At 39.6% G+C, this 23,614-nt stretch overlaps 1 protein-coding gene across 9 annotated transcripts in view; it reads right to left on the minus strand.

The window, feature by feature from the left end:
* The window catches only part of KDM4C (lysine demethylase 4C), a 420,634-nt gene that overhangs the window by 349,000 nt on the left and 48,020 nt on the right, over positions 1-23,614 (minus strand). For 8 of the 9 annotated variants that reach the window (XM_063696408.1, XM_055350581.2, XM_031014365.3 and 5 more), the window contains exon 4: positions 17,297-17,411. The exons of the other annotated variant lie outside the window; for it this stretch is intronic. In XM_063696408.1, the coding sequence (XP_063552478.1) occupies positions 17,297-17,411 (115 nt within the window). The remainder of the gene's footprint in view (positions 1-17,296; positions 17,412-23,614) is intronic. 9 annotated transcript variants of the gene reach the window in all.

Here is a 23,614-nt window from a genome sequence, read left to right on the forward strand (position 1 = left end):
CTGCCTAAGTACTCAGGATCTAGTTTCACCTTCCTTACTAATGGACCTCATTTAATTGAAAGAGCAATATAGCTAAATGAAAACTGCATTTCCAGCTTCTCTTGCAGCTAAGGATGGTCACAGTACAGGGTTCTTTCTGGCCAACGAAAGGTGAGCAGTCATCACTGAGTAGGGCTTCCAGAAGAGAGCTTTGAAGGACTACCTCAGCAGGCACAAGCCCTTTGTGCCCTTCACTCTTCCTCCCTCTTCCTTCCATGAGACATTCAGACACGATTATTAGGCTCAGGCATCTACCAGGAAAACATGAGGGTAAAGATCTCATCATAGGCCGGGTGTGCTGGCTTACACCTGTAATCCCAGCACTTTAGAGGCCGAGGTAGCTGGATTACCTGAGGTCAGGAGTTCGAGACCAGCCTGGCCAACATGGTGAAACCCCATCTCTACTAAAAATACAAAAATTAGCTGGGCGTGGTGGCACACACCTGTAATCCCAGTTACTGGGAAGGCTGCAGCAGGAGAATTACTTGAGCCAGGGAGACGGAGGTTGCAGTGAGCCAAAATCATGCCACTGCACTCCAGCCTGGCCGACAGAGTGAGGCTCTGTCTCAAAAAAAATAAATAAATAAAAATAAAAAAGATCTCATCATAAAGAAAGCAGAAAAATTGGGAGGAGTATGGGTCTATAATGACATCATGGAACCAACACACTGGCCCCAGGCTACTTACCTCAAATTTTTACATGAAAGAAAACTAAATGCCCAATTTGTTTCAGCCACTGATTCTGAGGTCTTTATTACTGGCAGCAGAATAATGTCTGACTGATATATTTCTTCGTTAGTAAAATCCACAGATCCCCGCTTCCTCCACTGACTAGTGGATTAAAATAAGAAAAAAAATAACAGAGTCTATGACACTAACGTGATCTAACAAAAGGAAAAGTGAGTACCACTTAATTCTTGAATGGTAGCAAAGTATGGGCTGTACTTGAGCCTTTTCTTAACCACTAACACCTGGAAAATCCCAGTTTAAATAAAGAATATACCTGTTCTTCCCAATTCCTCTATACCACTCTGTGATTTTTCCTTCAGTTTCTCCCAGTTGTTTGTTTTTTCCACCTTGCTTCATTTTCTCTACAGCTGCTATTTCTTAAAGCAATGTCAGATTTAACACACTCTCATAACACATGGCAGAGGGCTGGTGCTATTGAGTTTCCCTTTTATTCTTCATAAAGAAAAACAGCCTAAGGTACTTCCAGTGGCCTCATTTTCATTCTTCATTCTTCACAGAATAAAATTCTGGATCATACACATAGGCACATTATTCCTTCAATGGAAAAGGAAAACTAACAATAATTCTCCTGAATATTAAACTATACTTCATCATTATAGGACATTTGGAAAGTAAACTTTAAAATATCAAATATATAAATCTGCAAAGAAGAGAAAACCATTTTATCATTTTAGTGACATCTTTCTCTTAAAAACTTGTTGTAACTAGCATATATTTAGAATCAGACTCCTGGCATTCATGACTCTAACTCTGCACCAGTGACCCCCAAAATCCCACTGACAGCTGGTGACTTATTTTGAAGAAACCATACTAGGATGCTGGGGTGTGGGAAGCAGCTCCACGACCTCCCTCATCTCAGCCAGACCTGCTGCTCTCTACCCTTGGGCAAGTGAATGAATTATGAGGGAGATTATAAGCAATCCTGGAAATCCAGAGTGGGCATTCCAAAATCTTGGAGATATATCTATACACGGTTATCCTGGTTTCCTCACATACCATTGTGTTACAAACATTTTCTTAATATTTTATTGTACATATTACTCCATGGCTTTAACAATTTGTATCCGTATTTCTCCTTTGTAACATGTAAGTTGTTTTACATTTTTTGCTGTAATAAGGAAAACACTAAAAAAAATTTTGGTACAGAAACACTGCCCCATATTTTTGATCATCTGTAAAACAGATTCTAGGAGAAGTTGTAGATGAATGGTTCCTTTCTGACAAGAATTATTTGAATCTTTCTACTCTATTTATAAATTCACCCTAGAAAAAAAACCCAGGCTTTTATATCTTACAAAATTATAATAAAGATGAAATCTAGATTATCTTTATATTCCTTTTTGTGAAATGGAAAACAGCAGGCCCAAAGCAGGAACTGGGCTTCCAATAGATATACCTTATCAAAGCCCTTCTGTAAACCTGCAGGCAAGGCTGGGTTGCAGGGGAAATGCCCTTCTGACCAGCAGAGGCCTCAACAGACACCAATCCAAGACAAGGAGAGCTCCAGAGTATACACAGTGTTCAAGCTCTAACCATCCTTCCTGGTGACTATCTGAAAGAGTAGAGACAGAATAGGAAAGGGGGGTCTCCCAGCTCTGCCACTAAGTAGGAGTCATCCAGGATAAACCCTAACATTCAGTCTGAGCTTCCTTATCTATCAATGTGTTGACTATTATACCAGATGATCTCCAAAGTTTTTTCCAGCTGAAATTGTCAATGACTTTATGTTCACCAGCCAAATTCAGCATTAAAACTCTCACTTTTCACCTCTGAGTTTCATGTTCTTTCTCCTTTAGTAATTCTCACTGAATTCTCACTGCTGTGCCCCTAATACTTTCCCACAGAAATCTGCCCCTCTAGGCATGCCAATCATCCAGAATTCACAAAACAGGCTCAGCTTCCTCATCCCTCACATTGCTCACCATGCCTAATGTCCACAATGCCCTGGATTCTCAGTACAATCTTGTGGACTTTGCCAGTGCCCAGTAGTCTTCACCTCTTTACACTCCTACTGTGCGTAGTATCCATGCCATCCACCAGGCTTCTGCCTGTATAGTGTGTGTTGTTTATCCCTCAGGGAAACCATTCATGACTCTCAAGCTAACCAGTAAGTTCCTTGCACTGGCCAACACCCACCATTGCTGACACGTCTCACAACTATTGATCACTCAGAGTGATTCTCCACACATATTTGTTGATTTATCAATTTACTAGGTTATTAAACATTTAAGTATATTTCAACTGTGAAGTTTAACAGTTGAGAGGTAAAGAGAAGAGTGAAAAGAGAAATGGCCAATTCTACTCACATCCTATCCAACCCAATTTTTTTTTCTTGAGATGGAGTTTCGATCTTGTTGCCCAGGCTAGAGTGCAATGGCGCCATCTCGGCTCATGCCAACCTCTGCCTCCCAGGTTCAAACAATTCTCCTGCCTCAGCCTCCTGAGTAGCTGGGATTACAGGCATGTGTCACCACGCCTGGCTAATTTTATATTTTTTAGTAGAGACGAGGTTTCTCCACTTTGGCCAGGCTGGTCTCGAACTCCCAACCTCAGGTGATCCACCCACCTCAGCCTCCCAAAGTACTGGGATTACAGGCGTGAGCCACCGCACCTGGCCCCAACCCAAATTTTTAAACTATGTCTGACAGAAGATCAGACAGTCTCTACGTGAACATTCCAAGGTCAGTATTTCCTTACCTCAAGTGGCAGCCCAACCTGCTCTGGGGCAGATGTATTCCTTAGAAACTTATTCCAGAGATGGCCGGGCACAGTGGCTCACACCTGTAATCCCAGCACTTTGGGAGGCCGAGACGGGCAGATCACAAGGTCAGGAGATTGAGACCAGCCTGCCTAACACGATGAAACCCTGTCTCTACTAAAAATACAAAAAATTAGCCGGGCGTTGTGGTGGGCTCCTGTAGTCTCAGCTATTCGGGAGGCTGAGACAGGAGAATGGACTGAACCTGGGAGGCGGAGCTTGCAGTGAGCTGAGATCACACCACTGCACTCCAGCCTGGGCAACAGTGCGAGGCTCCGTCTCAAAAAAAAAAAAGAAACTTATTCCAGAGACAGACTGAATTTTCCCACAGTGATCCCACCTAACCTTCTTACTTGCACCATTCTCAGGGGCAACAACCACATGGGCTTTAACTGCTCTTCCAACAATTCCTGCACCCTCCTAGCTGTGCTGCTCTGGCAACACCCCTCTGAAAACACAGCTTCCAGAACTAACAGAAACATTCTGGATGCAATGTGACCAATAAAGCTGTCCATCACCTCCCCTGTCTGGATGATAACTTTTGGGGTCATGAAAGCTGACTTGCTTCACTAAAGAGCAGCCATAACATGCTAGCAGATAAATGAGCTGTGATTACCTAGAAGCCTTATTTCACAGAACTAAAACCTGAAAGTCACAATCCTACAAGCCAATAGCTCTCTCTCTGCGTCAAAACCTGTCTAGGATGACATGTTTGCCTTGGATGTGAAATTTAGGCAGTTAGTGTTCTGGCTTTGAACGATTTGTTATTTCAAAGTAAATGATATCCTGACATGATAAAAATACAAAATGGAAAGGAACTCTCCTGGTGACTCAAACCGTTTAAACTGTTTTACCTCATTTGGAAACCCACAACCTCAAATAAATTTGCTGTCCAAGAGCACCATCTGCTGGATGAAGGTATTTAAGCTACCCCATTGAGGGAAGAGGGAAAAAAAGTCTATAGGTTAAATGCCACTATGTCTAACACCTTGGTGTGAAAAGATTCCCATGCCTCACCAACAGGTTTCTTATAAAGGAGCTCTTGATTTGACAAAATTCTAATACAAAAGAAATCTGGAATTGACAAAAATTCACTATCATTGAATTTAGTTCATCTTAAATATTGCTTATCATAAAGTAAACATTTCTGAGCTGGAAGGAACGAGAGAGAGCAGTTAATTCAATTTCTTCCCCTTGTAGATGAAGACTCTGAGAAAAACACAGAGCTTTACTGAAAGTCACAGCTAGGAATGGCAGACACTGATTATAAACGAAAACAGGTCAAATATTCTGTGATGTTTAATAAAGTCTTCAATCTCAAGAAGCTGCAGAAGAAAGGCAGAAAATGGGGCAGTGGGTGTCTGTGCAAGGTGCCACTCTCTCAGGTTAGCAGCGATCTGGCCACCTACTGTGGACTGTGCCCTGCCCCACACTGACCAACACAAGATCAGGAGCTGTCATACTTTCCCGCCTCCACCCACCCACATCCTTCATATTAGATTTATCTGCTTTCCTCTACCTGTGAAAACCATCCTGCCAATTAAAACAATAAAAATAAGATACATTTTCTTTTTTTTTCTTTTGAGATGGAGTTTCATTCTGTCACCCAGGCTGGAGTGCAGTGGTGCGATCTCAGCTCATTGCAACCTCTACCTCCCAGGTTCAAGCGATTCTCCTGCCTCAGCTTCCCCAGTAGCTGGCACTACAGGTCCCTGCCACCATGCCTGGCTAATTTTTTGTATTTTTAGTAGAGACAGGGTTTCACCATGTTGACCAGGCTGGTCTTGAACTGCTGACCTCAGGTGATCCACCCACCTTGGCTTCCCAAAGTGCTGGGATCACAGGCATAAGCCACCGCGCCCGGCCAAATAAGATAAATTTTCAATCATCTTGTTGAAGAACATCTATCATCATGGGAAAGCATTCACAATGGGTCAAACAGAAGGGGGATAAAACTATGTTCATTGTACCACAAAAAATTTTTTATATGCAATTATGGAGCATTCATAGAGAAAAAAATGGAAGGAAATATACAAAACAGTTTTGACAGCTGTTTTCTCTGAATGCCAGGATTATGAATGATTTTCATTTTCTCTATGTAATACCTTCCCATATTTTTCATATGTAACGTTTATATTAACAAAAAGGTAACTTTTACCTTAAAGTGGTGTAATTTATACTTATAGATTATCAAGAAAACAAAAAACAAAATGGAAAGGACACCAACCACCCATCCACCTAGTACGAGCATAGCAAAAAAAAAAAAAAACTTTTCCCCAGCTCAAGGAGAAATATATAAGACATTTATATTTTTTTTGTATTAAGATTCTCCACAAGGCCAGGTACAGTAGCTCATGCCTGTAATCCTGTAACTTTGAGAGGCGGAGGCAGGAAGATCACTTGAAGCCAGGAGTTTGAGATCAGCCTGGGCAATATAGTGAAATCCTGTCTCTACAAAAACTACAAAAAATTAGCTGGGCATGGTGGCGCACACACGTAGTCCCAGCTACTCAGTAGGCTGAGGTGGAAGGAGCACCTGAGCCTGGGAGGTGGAGGCTGCAGTGAGCTGTGATTGTGACACTGCACTGCAGGCTGTGCAATGGAGTGAGACCTTGTCTTAAGAGAGAGAGAGAAATAAATAAAAAAAAGATTTGCCACAATATTTTTCAAACTGTTTTAAATTTTCTATCACTTTTCCATTAATAAATACCTGAAGATAACAAAAGCAATAGGCCAGCAAATTAATACTGAAGAAAAATCTTGGAGGTACAATTTATTTAAAATATTTTCTATATTTTGAGATGCAGAGACATGAGTTCACACGCTGTCCACTTGTAAAATTTTGCCTGGTTTATAAGACAAAACACAGGACATGATGTGCCCCAAAGAACTCCATGGCTTCCAGTTTGAGAACCACTGTCTCTGAAGGTGATTCGTTCTTTGAGAAACGTATCAGGAATGCAGTTACCTGAAGGCCAATAAATAAAGATAGAACACAGTTACCTTGCCCTAAGATCTCTGCATCATCTATGTGCAATAGATAAGTCATCTTTTGCTATGTATCTTACAGAAGCAGTTGTCAAGATGTTTTCTGAGGACCACAGGAAGACACGCAGACCCTGTCAGAGGGTCTGTGACATCAAAACTATTTTCAAAATTATACCAGAACATTAATTAGTATTTGCCTTTTTCACTCTCATGAGTATAGAGTTTTCCAGAAGCTATAGGACATATGACTTTATAACAGATTAAATGTAGAAGCTGATATAAAAATCCAGCTATCTTTTTTTTTTTTTTTTGAGACCGAGTTTCACTCTGGTTGCCCAGGCTGGAGTGCAATGGCACTATCTCAGCTCACTGCAACCTCTGCCTCTAAGGTTTGAGCAATTCTCTTGACTCTGCCTCTCAGGTAGCTGGGACTACAGGTGCACGCCACCACACCCGGCTAATTTTTTTGTATTTTTAGTAGAGATGGGGTTTCACCATGTTGGCCAGGCTGGTCTCGAACTCTTGACCTCAGGTGATCCACCCGCCTCGGCCTCCCCAAGTGCTGGGATTATGGGTGTGAGCCACCGTACCTGGCCACAATCTTCTATTGAGCTAGACATAAGAGATTTGAAAAATGTAAAATAATGTGACTCTTCCTACTAATTTTTTAATTGGGGAAATACAGTCATCTCTTCTTTTTCTGTCTGCTCCTCTCTACCCTATGGTCACCTTGTATAAAATAATGTATGTTGATATGTAATGGACTGTTTTAATGAAGTAAATATTTTTTAAATATTCTAATTTCGTTGTTTTTTTTTTTTTTTTTTTTTTTTTGAGACGGAGTCTTGCGTGAGCCACCACGCCCGGCCTTAATTTCTAATACAATAAAAAAGAATAGATATAACCTCCTTAAATGAAAGTTATTTGAGGTTCACAATAATTATTATGATTGTAACAGGGCCTTAAGACTGAAAGTTTGAGTACTATTGTCTTGGAGTAAAAGAGTTCAGAAAAACGCACACTGGGGAAGGTCACCTGAACCCTCTTCACCCTTCTCATCCAAAGCCCTCCCCAAGCCCTCTTGCTGTAACCAGACCATCTTGTTGCAGTCTGTTATCAGATCACAATATTTTTCACAGCTATTTTTCCAATGCCATGCACTCATCAGACCCTATGCTAGAGACTGGAGCTAGAGAATACATGAGAAATGACACCTGCCACCAATGAACTCAGAGTCTACTGCAGAAGAAATAGCCACGAAAAGAAATACCACAAAAACAAATACAAGTAACCTTCATCCTCTGTTATCATTTTCCAAATATTTGCTACAATAATTTTTTTACCCAATATTCACTGTCCAAATCAAAGACTCTCTATGATGGTGTCCACCAACAGAACTGTTTCAGTTGTATACAAATCTAGGTCAGAGAATATAGTCTGCAGCTAAGCTGTGTCTCAGATGTTTTCCCAAAAGGATTGTTTCTAGTGCCCACATTAAATGTATTGGCATTACTGCTGTCATCTTCCCATCAGTATGAGTGAAAACGTCTCCTGAAAAAGTAGAAAAACCCGAGGAGAAAGTAAGTGAGCATATGAGACCTACAGAAGCCTACAAAGAGTTGGAAGTGATGGCGCGTACTGAAGGAAGGAGGCCCATCAGATATTAACTTGACATGTCCCAATCTCTTCAACATAGCAGGGTTGCTCCTGAAGAGCTTCACCATATGACTCAAGATTTTGAAAAACTAGAGAAATTCCTTTTGCAGTGGACTCATAGCCATTCTCAGGGTAGGAGACCAATGATTATCTGGCTGGTACAGGAGAGGGTGGGGGACACCTTTGGAGATCTGGAGGCAGCAGCAACGAAGGAGCAACGTGATTCAGTGAAGGAGCTAAGTTTCAAAGCAAGTGCAAAATGGTCTGAAAGATACAACAACAGTGTGAGATAGCAGAAGTTGAAGGTGACAGGTAGGGCACCATCCCCTCACAGTGAAGTGTGGCTACCTTCCTCCAGTGACCTGCAGAAAACTATCATCAAAGATGGTTACACACAGAGGAAATTCTCAGTCTTTATGAAATGCTATCCCATAGGTTTATTACAGAATCCAAAGGCTAAATTGCTCCATGGGTACTCTGACAGTGAGGATAAGCTACCCCCTTTTGGTGCAAAACATTGGTTCCAAGGGGCCACTGAAGACTGACCTGCATGTTATGCTATGAGGCATTTAAACTGGAAAGCCAGCACGATGGAGGATAGAGATGAGGATGAGAGGAGGAGCTATGTGTCACCGCTCAGCAAAGGGAAAATCTTACAAAGATGACTTGAATACACACAATACACTGGGAGGTCCATCTAGGGTTATAGATTATGAAGGTAATAGCATGAGCAAAACATGTAGAACTTCATTTTATACCTCTATTTAATGAAGCATTACCACGCGAAGAATCATCATTATGCTACACAATAGGTATTTGCTAGAAATGCAGCCCAAAATAGGACAGAACACAAACCTGATGATCCTTTGTCACTGTACTAACATAGGTAATGCTGATTTCTATTAGCTCTCACACACAGAAAAAAAGAGATGTAGCTTTGCCTTTAAAGATCAGTGCAGGTGTACATGGCTACTGGCCATCTCAGCAATGTTATACCTTCTGTCTTTTCTACAGACATCTGCTGACTTGCAGGTCCTTTAGCCAAATCTTATTTTCTCTCGGTCCCTCTTTTATCTTTATCTTTGTGTGTTTGTTTTGTTTCCTGAAGAAACTCCCGTGCTACTTCTAACAGAAGGCTGAGTATTTTAATGTAAAGGCAGTTAACAAAGGCTAATTAAAACTTCATCGGCAGACCAGCCCTTAGTGAAACATAACAAAAAAAATCCAGATCTTAAGTTCCTTATGTGTATGTACTGTTTCCAAAGAATCATCTAGGACTTACTCAGGACCAAAGACAGCTCTATTTCTAAGATCTTGTTTTAACTACAGAAGGTTCCTGAAATTACCAAACACTCCAATTTCTTTCTTGCAATGAATCAATGTAGTCAATTATATTAATCTCATCCTCCTGAGAACATTCCAATTTTATTTATATCCCATCTATCTCAAAAAGGATTTTTACAGCCTTCCCCAAGAACAAATAATTATCCTCCATATAAGGGGCTGACAAACATTTTCTGCAAAGAAACAGTAAATATATTAGGCTTTGAAGGCCATATAATCTGTCACAACTAAAGCACCTCTGCCACGGTAGCACACAAATATATAATATGCAAATGAAAAAGACTGGGCTCCAAGAAAGCTTTATTACAAAAACCAGCAAAAGGCAGAACTTGACAGCCAAACCCTGCTCTTCAATATATACCCAAAGGCTGGATTCGCCCCATGCCTTTGAGAGTCTTGGTTTTTTGGTTTTAAAAATAATAACTTGCTTAAGTTGTGTTACTGTTGCCATAGGTTACTGTCCATGGTGTTCAGATTTTTTAGTATAACCTAAGGAAATCAAGCTCTGAAAGCAGCAGCAGAATAAAAGAGGGGCCAGCCGGGCACAGCAGCTCACGCCTATAATCCCAGCACTTTGGGAGGCCAAGACAGGCAGATCACTTGAGGCCAGGAATTAGAAACCAGTCTGGCCAACATGGCGAATCACAGTCTCTGCTAAAAATACAAAAATTAGACAGGTGTGGTGGCATGCACCTGTAATCCCAGCTACTCGGGAGGCTAAGGCAGGAGAACTGCTTGAACCCAGGGGTGAAGGTTGAGATCGCGCCACTGCACTCCACCCTGTATGACAGAGCATACTCCATCTCAAAAAAAAAAAGAATGAAAGAGAGGCTAAGACCTGACAAAGGGCTAATATCCAGAATCTACAAAGAACTCAAACAAATTTACAAGGAAAAAACAACCCCATCAAAAAGTGGGCAAAGGATATGAACAGACGCTTCTCAAAAGAAGACATCTATGCAGCCAACAGACACAAGAAAAAATGTTCATCATCACTGGTCATCAGAAAAATGCAAATCAAAACCACAATGAGATACCAGCTCACACCAGTTAGAATGGCGATCATTAAAATGTCAGGAAACAACAGACGCTGGAGACGATGTGGAAAAATAGGAACGATTTTACGCTGTTGGTGGGAGTGTAAATTAGTTCAACCACTGTGGAAGACAGTGTGGTGATTCCTCAAGGATCTAGAACTAGAATTATCATTTGACCCAGCCATCTCATTACTGGGTATATACCCAAAGGATTATAAATCATGCTACTATAAAGACACATGCACACGTATGTTTACTGCTGCACTATTCACAACAGCAAAGACTTGGAACCAACCCAAATGTCCATCAATGATAGACTGGATTAAGAAAATGTGGCACATATACACCATGGAATACTATGTAGCCATAAAAAAGGATGAGTTCATGTCCTTTGCAGGGACATGGATGGAGCTGTAAACCATCATTATCAGCAAACTATCACAAGGACAGAAAACCAAACAACGCATGTTCTCACTCATAGGTGGGAATTGAACAATGAGATCACTTGGACACAGGGCAGGGAACATCACATACTGGGGCCTGTCGGGGGTTGGGGGGCTGGGGGAGGGATAGCATTAGGAGAAATATCTACTGTAAATGATGAGTTGATGGGTGCAGCAAACCAACATGGCACATGTATACCTATGTATCAAACCTGCACGTTGTGCACATGTATCCTAGAACTTAAAGTATTATCAAAAAAAAAAAAAAAAAAGAGAGAGAGGTCAAGACACAAGCCAGGGGATTTCCAGGCCCTCTCCCTCTTCTGTCAAGGATGACTATTCTGATCTAGTCCTTTAAAAACACCCTCACCCCTAATTCCTATGCTATATCCCAGCTGGATCACAACTACCATGGCACCTTCTCTGCTCCTTAAAAGATTTGCCTGGGGCTAAGAGACAAAATTCAGACTCTGGAACAAAGCAGGTGGGGCTGCTGTGGGGCCATGGGTCAGATCCACAACCCAGGACCACAGCCCTGTCTCAGGCCCCTCTCCCATATCCCACAGCTGCTATTCGAGTTTTTCCTCACCCTCCTATGTTCCTGCTCAGCAAACAACCTGCAATTTCAGCAAAAATACTGACACTATTAGGTGTGGTCTCACCCTTCAATTTACCTAGCTCTGGTCCCACCTTTCACTCTCTCTCCTTTCACTGGAACTTAGTCATCAAAGCCAAGTTCAGATGTCGTCCCCACTCCAGAAAGTCTTACTTGAATGCAGTCCTGCTCATATTGCCTCTCTCGCAGGCTGCAAAGAGTCAAGCCCACTGCACCAACTGTCCCCCCACCCCACAAAGTCTATGAACTACTTGAGAAGCAGGATTCGTATCCGTCTTTGCACCTTGCACAAATTACTTCTCTTATCTCCCCATACCCTCTCCAAGAACTCCCACCCCCACCAAAAAAAGGCTACGATTTTCTTACCATTCTTTTAAGATTAAGGGAAATAGCTACCACTAGAAATTCAAGGAAAAAGTAAACTGCAATTTGATGACTCTATAATTCATTTCAAAATAATGCCATGAACCACGAGAAACCAGTTCTTGGTACAATTTAAATACTGAACTAAAGGATTAAACAATATAAAGATAAGACAGTCAACAGCAAAACAATCCATGGGCTTTTTAAATGCACATTCATTACAATGAATTCAAACATTCCTGACAGTAAGCAGTTATTACACTCACTCTACATCACGCCCTTTAATGCACTCTTTTCCCTTGTTATTCTTTGTCTACCTCAAGGGGGGTAAATACAAGTTATTTTTCATTTGTTGAATTTAGGTGTCTTGAGTGTGATTGGTTTTGTTTACCAGAAGCAGTTTACAACACTCCTCTCATGTCTTTCTTTATGCTACAAAAGCATGAAAATGTCAGTCCAACTCAGGAGCTGCTAAATGCTTCCACACAGCCTGCAGAAATTCTATAAAATACTGCCTTGTAGGTCCTACCAAAATGATAGAGTCCCAGCTCTAAAACCTGTAAACGATGAGGATGTTTTAAAACTGCGTGTTTACAAACCAGTGGATTTTGTTCATTGGATTTTAATAACAAAAGTCACACAAATCTGAAGTCTAAAGTCAATGTTCCCTTGAAGAAATGCCAATGAGTAAATGGCTTTCAAACACAAGCAGTAAATTGATAAGCACTGCAAACCAAAGTCCATCAACCTCATCTTTACAGTCAATGCTTATGCTATTTCCCTACCAAATACATACAGCTAATTCAGGACATTTTTGTATCAATTTTTCTGAAAATGTTCCCAAACATGCTGCTTCTAACTCTTAATTATATATACAAAAATAAGGGAACAAAAAGGTTAATTATCTTAAAAGGTGGTTAAAAAAAAGAAAAAAAAACTTAAGATTGAGTTTTATTTTATTTTCAAGCACTCAGACATGCAACTTTCAGTCCAGGATCTGGATGACCCATCAGCTCAACCTTCTTCTCTGAAGCCTGAACATTTGCCAGGTTACAACACACAGGAAGAAACTATGGAGAAAGTACAAAATACACCCATCAGCTCAGGGGCAATATGTAGTTGACAAAGACCTAGTTTTACATATTTCCACAACTATGAGACTGACTATGCATAATGACTTCTCTAATACTGGTGTGGGGGACAACAGCGTGTCATGGCCCTTTTACCAGCCTCCCAACTTTGGAAAAGCCCTTGACCCTCTCTGGGCCCCATGTTTTGTTAAGTGTAAAAGGCCAACAGTACTTAAGCTGCCTCACCCATTCCAATGGAAATCGCACAGAAGCTGGTTTAACAAGGCAAGATGCCACATTCCTTAAGGAAGCCTACTGGTAAGAGCATAAAGATACGGGACCCACACAGATGTTTCCAATATGCCCACTCCCATCTGCCCACATCCCTCACCATCAATTTCCTACATGTTCTACTTGCTGCCACACCCTTCCCAGACAATTGCTCTAAGCATTAGAACCTGCTCTTGGCCTCTCTCTGAGCCCTCACCTTTATCACACACGTGCATAACTTGGCCCTGCCTATGGGCAACATCTAATGACTTGCCCACAACAGCTAAACTTACATTTAGCTCATAAGAAATTTATTATTGCTAAAGAATAAATCAGCAAACAATACACTTGAAACTGAAACGAACAAAAATCCACCATTTAATACAAGGTACAATTTGAAATTGGTAGTCTAGATGTGGCTGTGCTAAAAGAAACTGAAATGATCCTTCTGGAAAGCAATATTGGAAATGCTTCAAAAGCCAAAAACTGTAAAAACCTTCTCAACTCTTTGGTGGTAAACATGAACAGCATGCAAACACAGGCATGCATATATACACACACTCACATAAAACAGAAAGACCAAAAGGAAATCATAAAAAGGTTATTCCTGGGCAGGGTGCGGTGGCTCACACCTGTAATCCCAGCACTTTGGAAGGCTGAGGTAGGCGGATCACAAGGTCAGGAGATCGAGACCAACCTGGCCAAGATGGTGAAACCCCGTCTCTACTAAAAATACAAAAATTAGCTGGGCATGGTGGTGCGTGCCTGTAATCCCAGCTACTCGGGAGGCTGTGGCAGGAGAATAGCTTAAACCAAGGAGTCAGAGGTTGCAGTGAGCCAAGATAGTGCCACTGCACTCCAGCCTGGGCTACAGAGTAAAACTCTGTCTCCAAAAACAAAAAGGTTTTTCCTGTTTGATAACCTTATGAGCAATTTTTTATTCTCTTCTTCACGTTTTTCTGTATTTTTCCATTTTCCTACATGTAAATATACTACTTTAATAAACAATACATTCTCAACATAGAGATTACTTACACTAGTAAAAATTCAGATGCAGAATGAGGAAAGGCTATTTTTTTAACTTTCATTTTTACTATTTCAAACATATATGTATTTAAAACACCAGTCTGTCATCTAGCTTCAATTATAAATATTTTGCTGGGCTGGGCACAGTGGCTCACACCTGTAATCCCAACACTTTGGGAAGCTGAGGAGGGAGGATCGCTTGAGCCCAGGAGTTTGAGACCAGCGTGGGCAACATAGGAAGACCCTGTCTTTACAAAAAACATTTTAAAAATTAGCTAGGCATGGTGGCGCCTGCAGGTAGTCCCAGCTACATAGGAGGTGGAGGCAGGAAGACTGCTTGAACCCAGGAGGTCAAGGCTGCAGTGAGCCGTGATCATGCCATTGCATGCCAACCTGGGTGACAGAGCAAGACTGTCTCAAAAAAAAAAAAAGTGTGTGGGGGGGGCAGGGGGAGGGGCCAATCTTCTTTCATCTATATCCATTCAACTTTATTTTCTTAAGTAATTGAAAAACAAATCCCAACCCTCGTGTTATTTCAATCATATATCCTTCAATATGCATCTTTAATTGATAAATTAAGAAAATTACATAGCCATCATTCCATCCAATATGACAATTCTACAATATCATATAATATCTTCAAAAATAAGAATGGTCTTTGAAATAACAGTGTTCAGCAATTAAAAATTCATATTTGAAATTGTGCTACTACCTCATACGCAGGATATATAAAGAAGTATAAACCAATAAGAATCACTAAAACCACAGAAAAGGGAACTTAAGCCAAAAAAAAAAAAAGAAAAAGAAAAGCATGACAAAAAAGAAAAGTGTATAAGAGACTTCACTAAAGGGGAAATCCAGGCACTTCACTAAAGGGGAAATCCAAACACTCAGTGAACATAAGGGGAAAAAATCATAATGCAACTTAAAACCAAAAGACATGACTACACACACCAACAGAATGGCTAAAATTAAAGAAATGACAATATCGAGTGTTAGGGAGGATGTGGGGCAAAGGAAACTTGAAAACATTGCTATAGGAAGTGTAAGCTGGAAAAAACGTTTTCTTCTAAAGCTAACCATGTATATATATAAGGTATATAAGAAGGTATAAGGTATGAAGTGTAAGAAGCCAGACATAAAAGAATGTACGCTGAATGATTCTAGTTATATAAAATTCAGAAACAGGCCACACTGAGCTGTACTGTTAAACAAAAGAAGAAAATGATTACCTTCAAGTCAGAATATCTAGTTACCTTTGGAGGAAAAGGGGAGCCTATAGTAGGTAATAGGGCAGGTAAGGGAATTCTACGGTGCTGGTAATGTTATTCCTCAGTGTCAGAAATGGTACACAGGTGTTCACTTTACAATAATTCATAAAGCACTAGGTTTATGTTCTATGCACTTTCTAGCTTGTTTTATATTTCAAAATAAAAAAGGTTTTAAAATAATATAATAATGGAATTAAGGCAAGGATTATTAATGAATGCCATAGATGCCAAATCCACTGAATGAAAGGCTGTTGGGGACAGATAGTCACCTAATATTTGAGTATACCCCATAGATGACTTATTAGTTACAAAGGGGAATCCTTGACTGAATCCTTAAAGGAGGGCGGGGGGACAGTTATAACATTACTGGGAAAATTTGAATATGGTCTATACACTAGATAATATTATATAAATGTTAAACTCTCTTGTCATTAAAAGATACATGCTTATATAATTCAGGGTGAACTATCGTGATGTCTGCATCATACATCAAAGACAGAAAGACAGACAGATACAAACAGAGATAAAGAGACACAAACAAACATTAAACAAATGTGGCAAAATATTAACTATAGATCAAGTATCCCTTACCCATAATGCTTGGGCCCAGAGGTATTTCAGATGTCAGATTTTTCCCCATTTTGGAGTATTTGCATTATACTTACAGGTTGAGCATCCCTTCCAAAATGCTCCAAAATCCCAAACTTTCTGAGTTTCAACACGATGCTCAAAGGTCATGCTCAAAGGAAATCCTCACTGGAGCATTTTGGATTTTGGATTTCTGGATGAGGGATGCTTAACCTGTACTGGTGAACCTAAGTGAATGGCATCCAGGTGTGTATTGCACTAGTTCCACCTTTCAGTAGATAAGAAATTTTTCGAAAGAAAATAATGGGCCAGGCCTGGTGGTTCACACCTCTAATCCCAGCACTTTAGGAGGCCGAGGCAGTTAGATCTCTTGAGCTCAGGAGTTCAAGACCAGCCTGGGCAATACACTGAGACCCCATATGTTTTGAAATAACAATTTCAAGAAATAATAAATTAAAAAAGAAAATAATGAGAAAGGGCATAGAAGGTTTCAAAAGACAAAGAACTTTTAGAATTAGGGTTTTAAAATATCAGGAAAAGGCAAAAAGAATTAGAATATAACCAATGAATTACGCCCCCATTAAAATGGCTAGACTGTAATAACACATACTTTTTTAAAAAAAGAAAAAAATTATTACAATTTGTCTGTGAAAAAAAGGACAATATAAGCCTGTTCAAATATAACTTTTTTTTAATGATTCAGGGAAAGTACTGGAAAAATATATCTAAAATACTGCTTCTGCTTTAAGGTGTCAGTATGATGCATCATATTTCCTGTTTTCCAAACATTTTTATAATGTATTTTTGCTTTAAAAAGTTTTAATGTAACGAAAAGATCAGCCAGATAACCACATACCATGTTACTACTGAACAATTTCAGGTATTTGTACAATTATCTAGCTTCAGTTTGAAAAATACCAGCAGCAGAAATCCTACTGATGAATATTTCCTGTTGTCCTTTGAAGAATTATGGATCACCCAAAAGCACAACAAAAGAACGCTTCTAAATTGTTTAAATGGTAACAAAACTGTCACATCCAATGATCTTTACAAAACTCACTGTAAATATGAATGTACCTCATCATATATGCTCCCATTAATATCTGCACCATAGATAGGTGCCACAAAAGTTAAGTTCTTCCAGTACTTGCGCTCCAAATCTTCATAATCCAAGTATCTTGGAGTACAATATCTGTAAAAGGTAGATGACAAAAATGTACAAACCAGTAAGTCAGTTTTAGGGTTTTCCCACCAAATTGATTTAAATCACTTTCTAAAACAAAATCCTACCAAAACGAAAATACTGCACGTTATCAAATCTAACAAGTAAACATACAAACTGATTTACATAGCTATCTGAATATTCTTAAGATTGCTGAATACTCAATATTACTTTACATTTTATTAGAAAACTACTTTCACAAAAACAACAATAGAAGCAGAAAAGCAGTTTAAAAGTCATTATTTCAGCTTTCAAAGTATTTTTAAAATCTTTAATCAACTATACTATGCTAAGAAATTTTACATATTTATATAAAAATGACATAACACTTAAAGAAACACTGACAAACAATAATCTCGCTAAAAATCCAAGAAAGTAAAGTTAAAATAAGATATTTTGCAGTTATTATATTGGTAAATGCTGAATATATTAATGGCAAGAAAATAATGACACCTCTTAGACAACTAGAGTGGGAATATAAGCTGGCAAAACCATTCCAGCATATAATTTTTCTACACATATAAAAAGCTTTTTAAAAACTGACATATCTGACCCAAAATCTAAATGTAGAAATTCACCCTAACAACAGAGAGATGTGTACAATGACAGTTGACCCAGGATGTTTGCTGCAGCATTTATTGAAAATACAAGTTTATATCCATCAACTAGTAATTAGCTAAAAAAAATACAGAATATAAAACAAGATAGCTCTTTCAAGATACTGACATCAAATTCTATCCACAGTGAATAAATCAGGTTACATAATAGTGTGTATACTATATCCTATTTACATTTTTAAAAACCTGTAATTATATATTAAGTCATTAGAAAGAAATGTACACCAAATTATTAATGGTTATCTCTCACATAGAAATTACAGAAAAGCACTTACTTCTCTGTATTATTAGGAATTTGAATAATAATCTCACCACATAAAAGGAATACCAATGTTTCTTCAGGAAGAAAATAAGCAAAGAAAGAAACAAATGAGAATATAATGAAGCGAAGTTAAAAAGGTATTTAGCAGTAGTAGAATCCCTATAAAGCATACTGGACATTTTAGATTGACTACAGAATAACCGACATCTACACTCACTATAATGGGGACCCCAAACTAGTTATCTGTGTAACAAGAATACCAAATAATGGAACAACTGTATTCAAAATACCAAACAACTTAATTTAACAACTGTATTTAAAATATAGAACAATTTGAATTCACCCAGAACACTAGGATATAAAGCACAGTCAAAAATAAAAAGGATGGGCATGGGATGGGCATGGTGGCTGTAATCCCAGCACTTTGGGAGCCCAAGGCAGGAAGATCATTTAAGCTCAGGAGTTCAAGGTCTGCCTAGGTAGTGAGACCCTCTATTTTCTAAAGACTTAAAAATTATTTTTTTTAATGTTTTTCTTTTGTTTTGTTTTGAGACAGTCTCACTCTTGTTGCCCAGGCTGGAGTACAGTGGCACAATCTCGGCTCACTGAAACCTCCGCCTCCCAGGTTCAAGGGATTCTCCTGCCTCAGCCTCCCCAGTAGCTGGGATTACAAGCATGCACCACCATGCCTAGCTAATTTTGTATTTTCAGTAGAGACGGGGTTTCTCCATGTTGGTCAGGCTGGTCTCGAACTCCCGACCTCAGGTGATCCGCCTGCATCGGCCTCCCAACTCCTGGGATTTACAGGCGTGAGCCACCGCACCCAGCCTTAAAAATGTTTTTAATAAAAAGGATTAGCATGAAAGCACCATTAATCTGTCATCATTCCACCACTTCTGCTAGTAGGTTCCAGCAGTATCGGGAATTCCAGGCACAAGCTAAGCAAGCTCACTAAAGATCAGAGTCAGGTGACAGAGACAGGTGTACATCCCTATTTCCCGGAGAAGGGCTCCCCAATCCCCAGTATGGGTCCGCGGCCTGTTAGGAACAGGTATGCATAGGAGGTCAGTGGCAGGTGAGCATTACTGCCTGAGTTCCACCTCCTGTCAGATCAGTGGCATTAGAGTCTCATAGGAGTATGAACCCTGTTGTGAACTGTGCATGTGAGGGGTCTAGGTTGCACACTCCTTATGAGAACCTAATGCCTGATGATCTGAGGTAGGACAGTTTCATCCCGAAACCATCCCGCCACTCCCATCCATAGAAAAATTATCTTCCACAAAACCAGTCCCTTGCCACAAAGGTTGGGAACCACTGCCCCAAAACACAGAATGATCAGAAAGGAGAAGATAGCAGAGATGCTGTTTATTAGGACTTCTACAGAAACCTCCAAGATTTTTGGAAATGGAAGCCCTAATCTGCTTTACACCTATACCAAGACCAATCTATCACTATGTACTCAATCAGTAACACCTTTTTTTTTTTTTTTTTTTGAGTCTTGTTCTGTCACCCAGGCTGGAGTGCAGTGGCATGATCTTGGCTCAGTGCAACCTCCGCTTCCTGGGTTCAAGCGATTCTCCTGCCTCAGCCTCCCAAGTAGCTGGAATTACAGGCATGTGCAGTATCAATTTTTTAAAACTCATAACTCTAAGGGAGAAAGATAAAGTTTGGTATTGTCCATTGAAGTTAAATTCTAAAATCCTTAAATATATTAAACAAATATTAATTCTAAACAAAATAAATGACTTGGCTAGTATCTGATCAGAGTCCTTCCTAATGGACTGTCCTTCCTAATGGACAATCACAGCTATTCCACAAATCCAGTGTAAATTTGCCCAATACTGTTTCAACCGTATCTTCTGACCCAGAACCTCTCACTCATTGCAGTACAGTTCTTAAGAGGTGAGTTCCAGGGCCAGGCTACCCATGTTTAAACTCAGGCTTCCATTCATAAGCCACAAAACCCTAGACACGGGGCTGAATTTATCTGGAACTCAGTAATTCTTCTAAAAAATAGGGATAAAAACAGGAAGCTTGTTGTGAGGGCTCCATCAGATAATTACGGAAAGCACTTGGCTCTGTGCCTAGAGGAAAGTACACATCAGTAATGTGATTCATATTACCTACCATTATAAATTTTTATATTAGAGTTATATCGGAAATCTCTAGGTTTTCTTTGGACTACAAGTGAGCATGTCATCTTCTCTACTGCTAAGACTGAGTACATTACAGATGGTGTACCAATGCCAGGTCAGGTGCTAAAGAAAAACAGATGAATGGAAAGATCCCAGCACTTTGGGAGGCCGAGGTGGGCGGATCAGAGGTCAGGAGTTAGAGACCAGCCTGGCCAACATGTTGAAACCCCATCTCCATTAAAATACAAAAAACTTAGCCAGGCATGGTGGCACGCACCTGTGGTCCCAGCTGCTCGGGAGGCTGAGGCAGGAGAATCACTTGAACCCAGCAGGCGGAGGTTGCAGTGAGCCGAGATCACACCACTGCACTCCATCCTGGGCAACAGAGCGAGACTCTGTCTCAGAAAAAAAAAGACAGCCCAGCAGAAAACCTCTTGTCTCCAACAAAAATTAATCTCCTAACATGACCATTCCACAACCAGGTGATCCTGGCACAGCTCTGTGTTGACAAGTAAGAGCATTGGTTCTTGAGGCTTAGAAATCCATTTCCTTGGCATTTGAAATAAATTTCTACATGAAACTGGCAGAAGAAATACAAAAAATATGAATTTCAAAAGTTGTTTAACATTACAACAATTATAATGAAACTAGTCCAAATCAAAAGACCAATTAACTTTATTTATTTATTTATTTATCTTTTTGGAGACAGGGTCTTGCTCTGTCACCCAGGCTCGGGGGCAATGGTGCAATCACAACTCACTGAAGCCTCGGCCTCCCAGGCTCAAGTAATCCTCCTGCCTCAGCCTCCCAAGTAGCTGGAACTACAGACACATGCCACCATGCATGGCTAATTTTTTATTTTTTGTAGAGACAGGGTCTCACTTTGTTGACCAGGCTGGTCTTGAAACTCCTGGCTCAAGCAATTCTCCCACCTCAGCCTCCCAAAGTGTTGGGACTACAGGCGTGAACCACTGTACCCAGCGTAAATTAACTTCAAAAGAAATAAAATTAAAGCTAGTAATAATTTTTCAAATAATTTCCCATAATGGTTACATTTTACAACTAAAAAAAGAACCAAAAATTTTTTAAACCATCTCTAAACCCCAGAATGTCAAGAAATGTATATTCTGTTAATAAGTAAATCTTTAAAATTTGCCTAAAAATTTATACCATTTTAAGTGGATTTTAGTTTTTATAACACTATTTATTCATTTGAAAAAGCACCTACCATATCCCAGATACTATACCAAGCACTGTGTACACAGTGATACACAAAACAATGTCACCTGAATGGCTATCTTCAGAAAGCGTAAATCTACAACCAAGTCAGTAGAGTAATAATTTAACAGAGATATGTATAAAATATGTACTCAGTAAAATTATCTTGAAGTAGAAAACCGATAACATGCTGAAATAATCAAATGGGCTAGAGAGGATGATCAAAGTTTCTTTATAACAAGAGAAGAAAGAACTTCAAGGCTCAAGTCTTAATAATATTTTGAATTGCCAAGTAATACTAACAATGATTGCCTCTTAAAGTTATATATGGCTATATTTGAAATTTTATTTATTTTTTTCAAGACAGGGTCTCGCTCTGTCACCCAGGCTGGAGTACAACGGTGCAATCACGACTCACTGTAGCATCAACCTCCCAGGCTCAAGCAATCCTCAGCTTCCTGAGTACCTGAGACTACAGGCACATACCACCTGCCTGGCTAATTTTTGTATCTGTTGTAGAGACTGGATTTTGCCATGTTATCCAGCTGCTCTCGAACTCCTGGGTTCAAGCATTCCACCTACCTCGGCTTCCCAAAGTGCTGGGATTACAAGTGTGAGCCACCACATCCAGCGTATTTTTGAAATTTTAAATAAGCACATATTACTTTTGTAACTGGTAGAAATGTTTCTGACCATCCTTCAAAATCCATCTCAATAGTGCCTACAAAATGAAATTACCCATTCCTTATGAGCAACCACAGAAGCCTTGTATTCCTTTGAAACCTGATAGCACTTTGTACCTTTCCTATGGCAGTTATGACAATTATCAGGAGTATTAACAATAGTTTTTAGTAAGTATCCCTTGAAATATCAAAGGAGCTAAGCAGAGTTACTACTCAATTACCTAACCTATTCAATTAACACTTTAAGAGAGACACTGGAAATGGGTACTAAAACACAGTAACAGAAAACAGTCAACAGTTTATACTCGTAAACAGGTTTAATTGCCTCTGCAATCTTGTTTCAACAGCATTGCACTTATAAAAGAATTCTGGAAGAGTTCGAAAGAAAATGCTTCCAATCTTTGTTGAAAGTTTCATGTTCTCAATTAATAAGATCTGAAAGAATAAAACTCTATTAATACTGACCCAAAAATTCAAAAGAAATGATTCAAATTATATCAAACATAAAATTTTCAATTTCTTTGGAATAGCCAGAATGTTCCACAGTAGGAATTTAACATGCAGAAATAAGAGTCTTCAAGTAGCATCATGTGCTTACAATGTCAAATATAATTTTTTTAAAGGAAGATACCTAAATTCATCCAAAGTCTTAATCTCATTCACTCCCATCCAGGGAATTTGGAAACTAAGATTTTTCGTTGGTCTTTCAGGTTTTGTTTTATTTTGTTTTTGTAAGATTTATGCTTTCATCTGGGGCCTTAATTATCATATCAGAATTTTTTAAAAGAAGTTTAATAATAATAATTGTGACAACATTTAAATATACCCACAAATTCATTGACACTCCTCCCTTCAAGAAGTAGAGCTTCATTCTCCTCCCCTTGAGTGTAGGCTAGCTACACTTAACAACTGGCTTGTAACAAATAGAATATGGCAGATGTGACAGTGTGTCACTTCTGAAACAGGGCAAGGAAAGACATGTGGCTTCCTTCTTGCTAACTCTCTCGGATCACTTGCTCTGGGAGAAGCCAGCTGCCATGACATGAAGAGCAGTCCATATGACAAGGAACTGAGGACCCCATCAAAAGCCATGAAAGGGGAGCACTCTTGTAAGAGAATCTTCCAGCCACAATTAAATGTTCAGATGACTGTAGCCCAGCCAACATGCTAACTGCAACCTCATGAGACCCTGAGGCAGAATCTGAAGGTCAGATTCCTGACCTTCAGAAATTATGGGTTGGTTTAAGCAGCTAAGATT

This window comes from Gorilla gorilla, chromosome 13 (assembly GCF_029281585.2).
Source record: "Gorilla gorilla gorilla isolate KB3781 chromosome 13, NHGRI_mGorGor1-v2.1_pri, whole genome shotgun sequence".
NCBI lineage: Eukaryota > Metazoa > Chordata > Mammalia > Primates > Hominidae > Gorilla > Gorilla gorilla.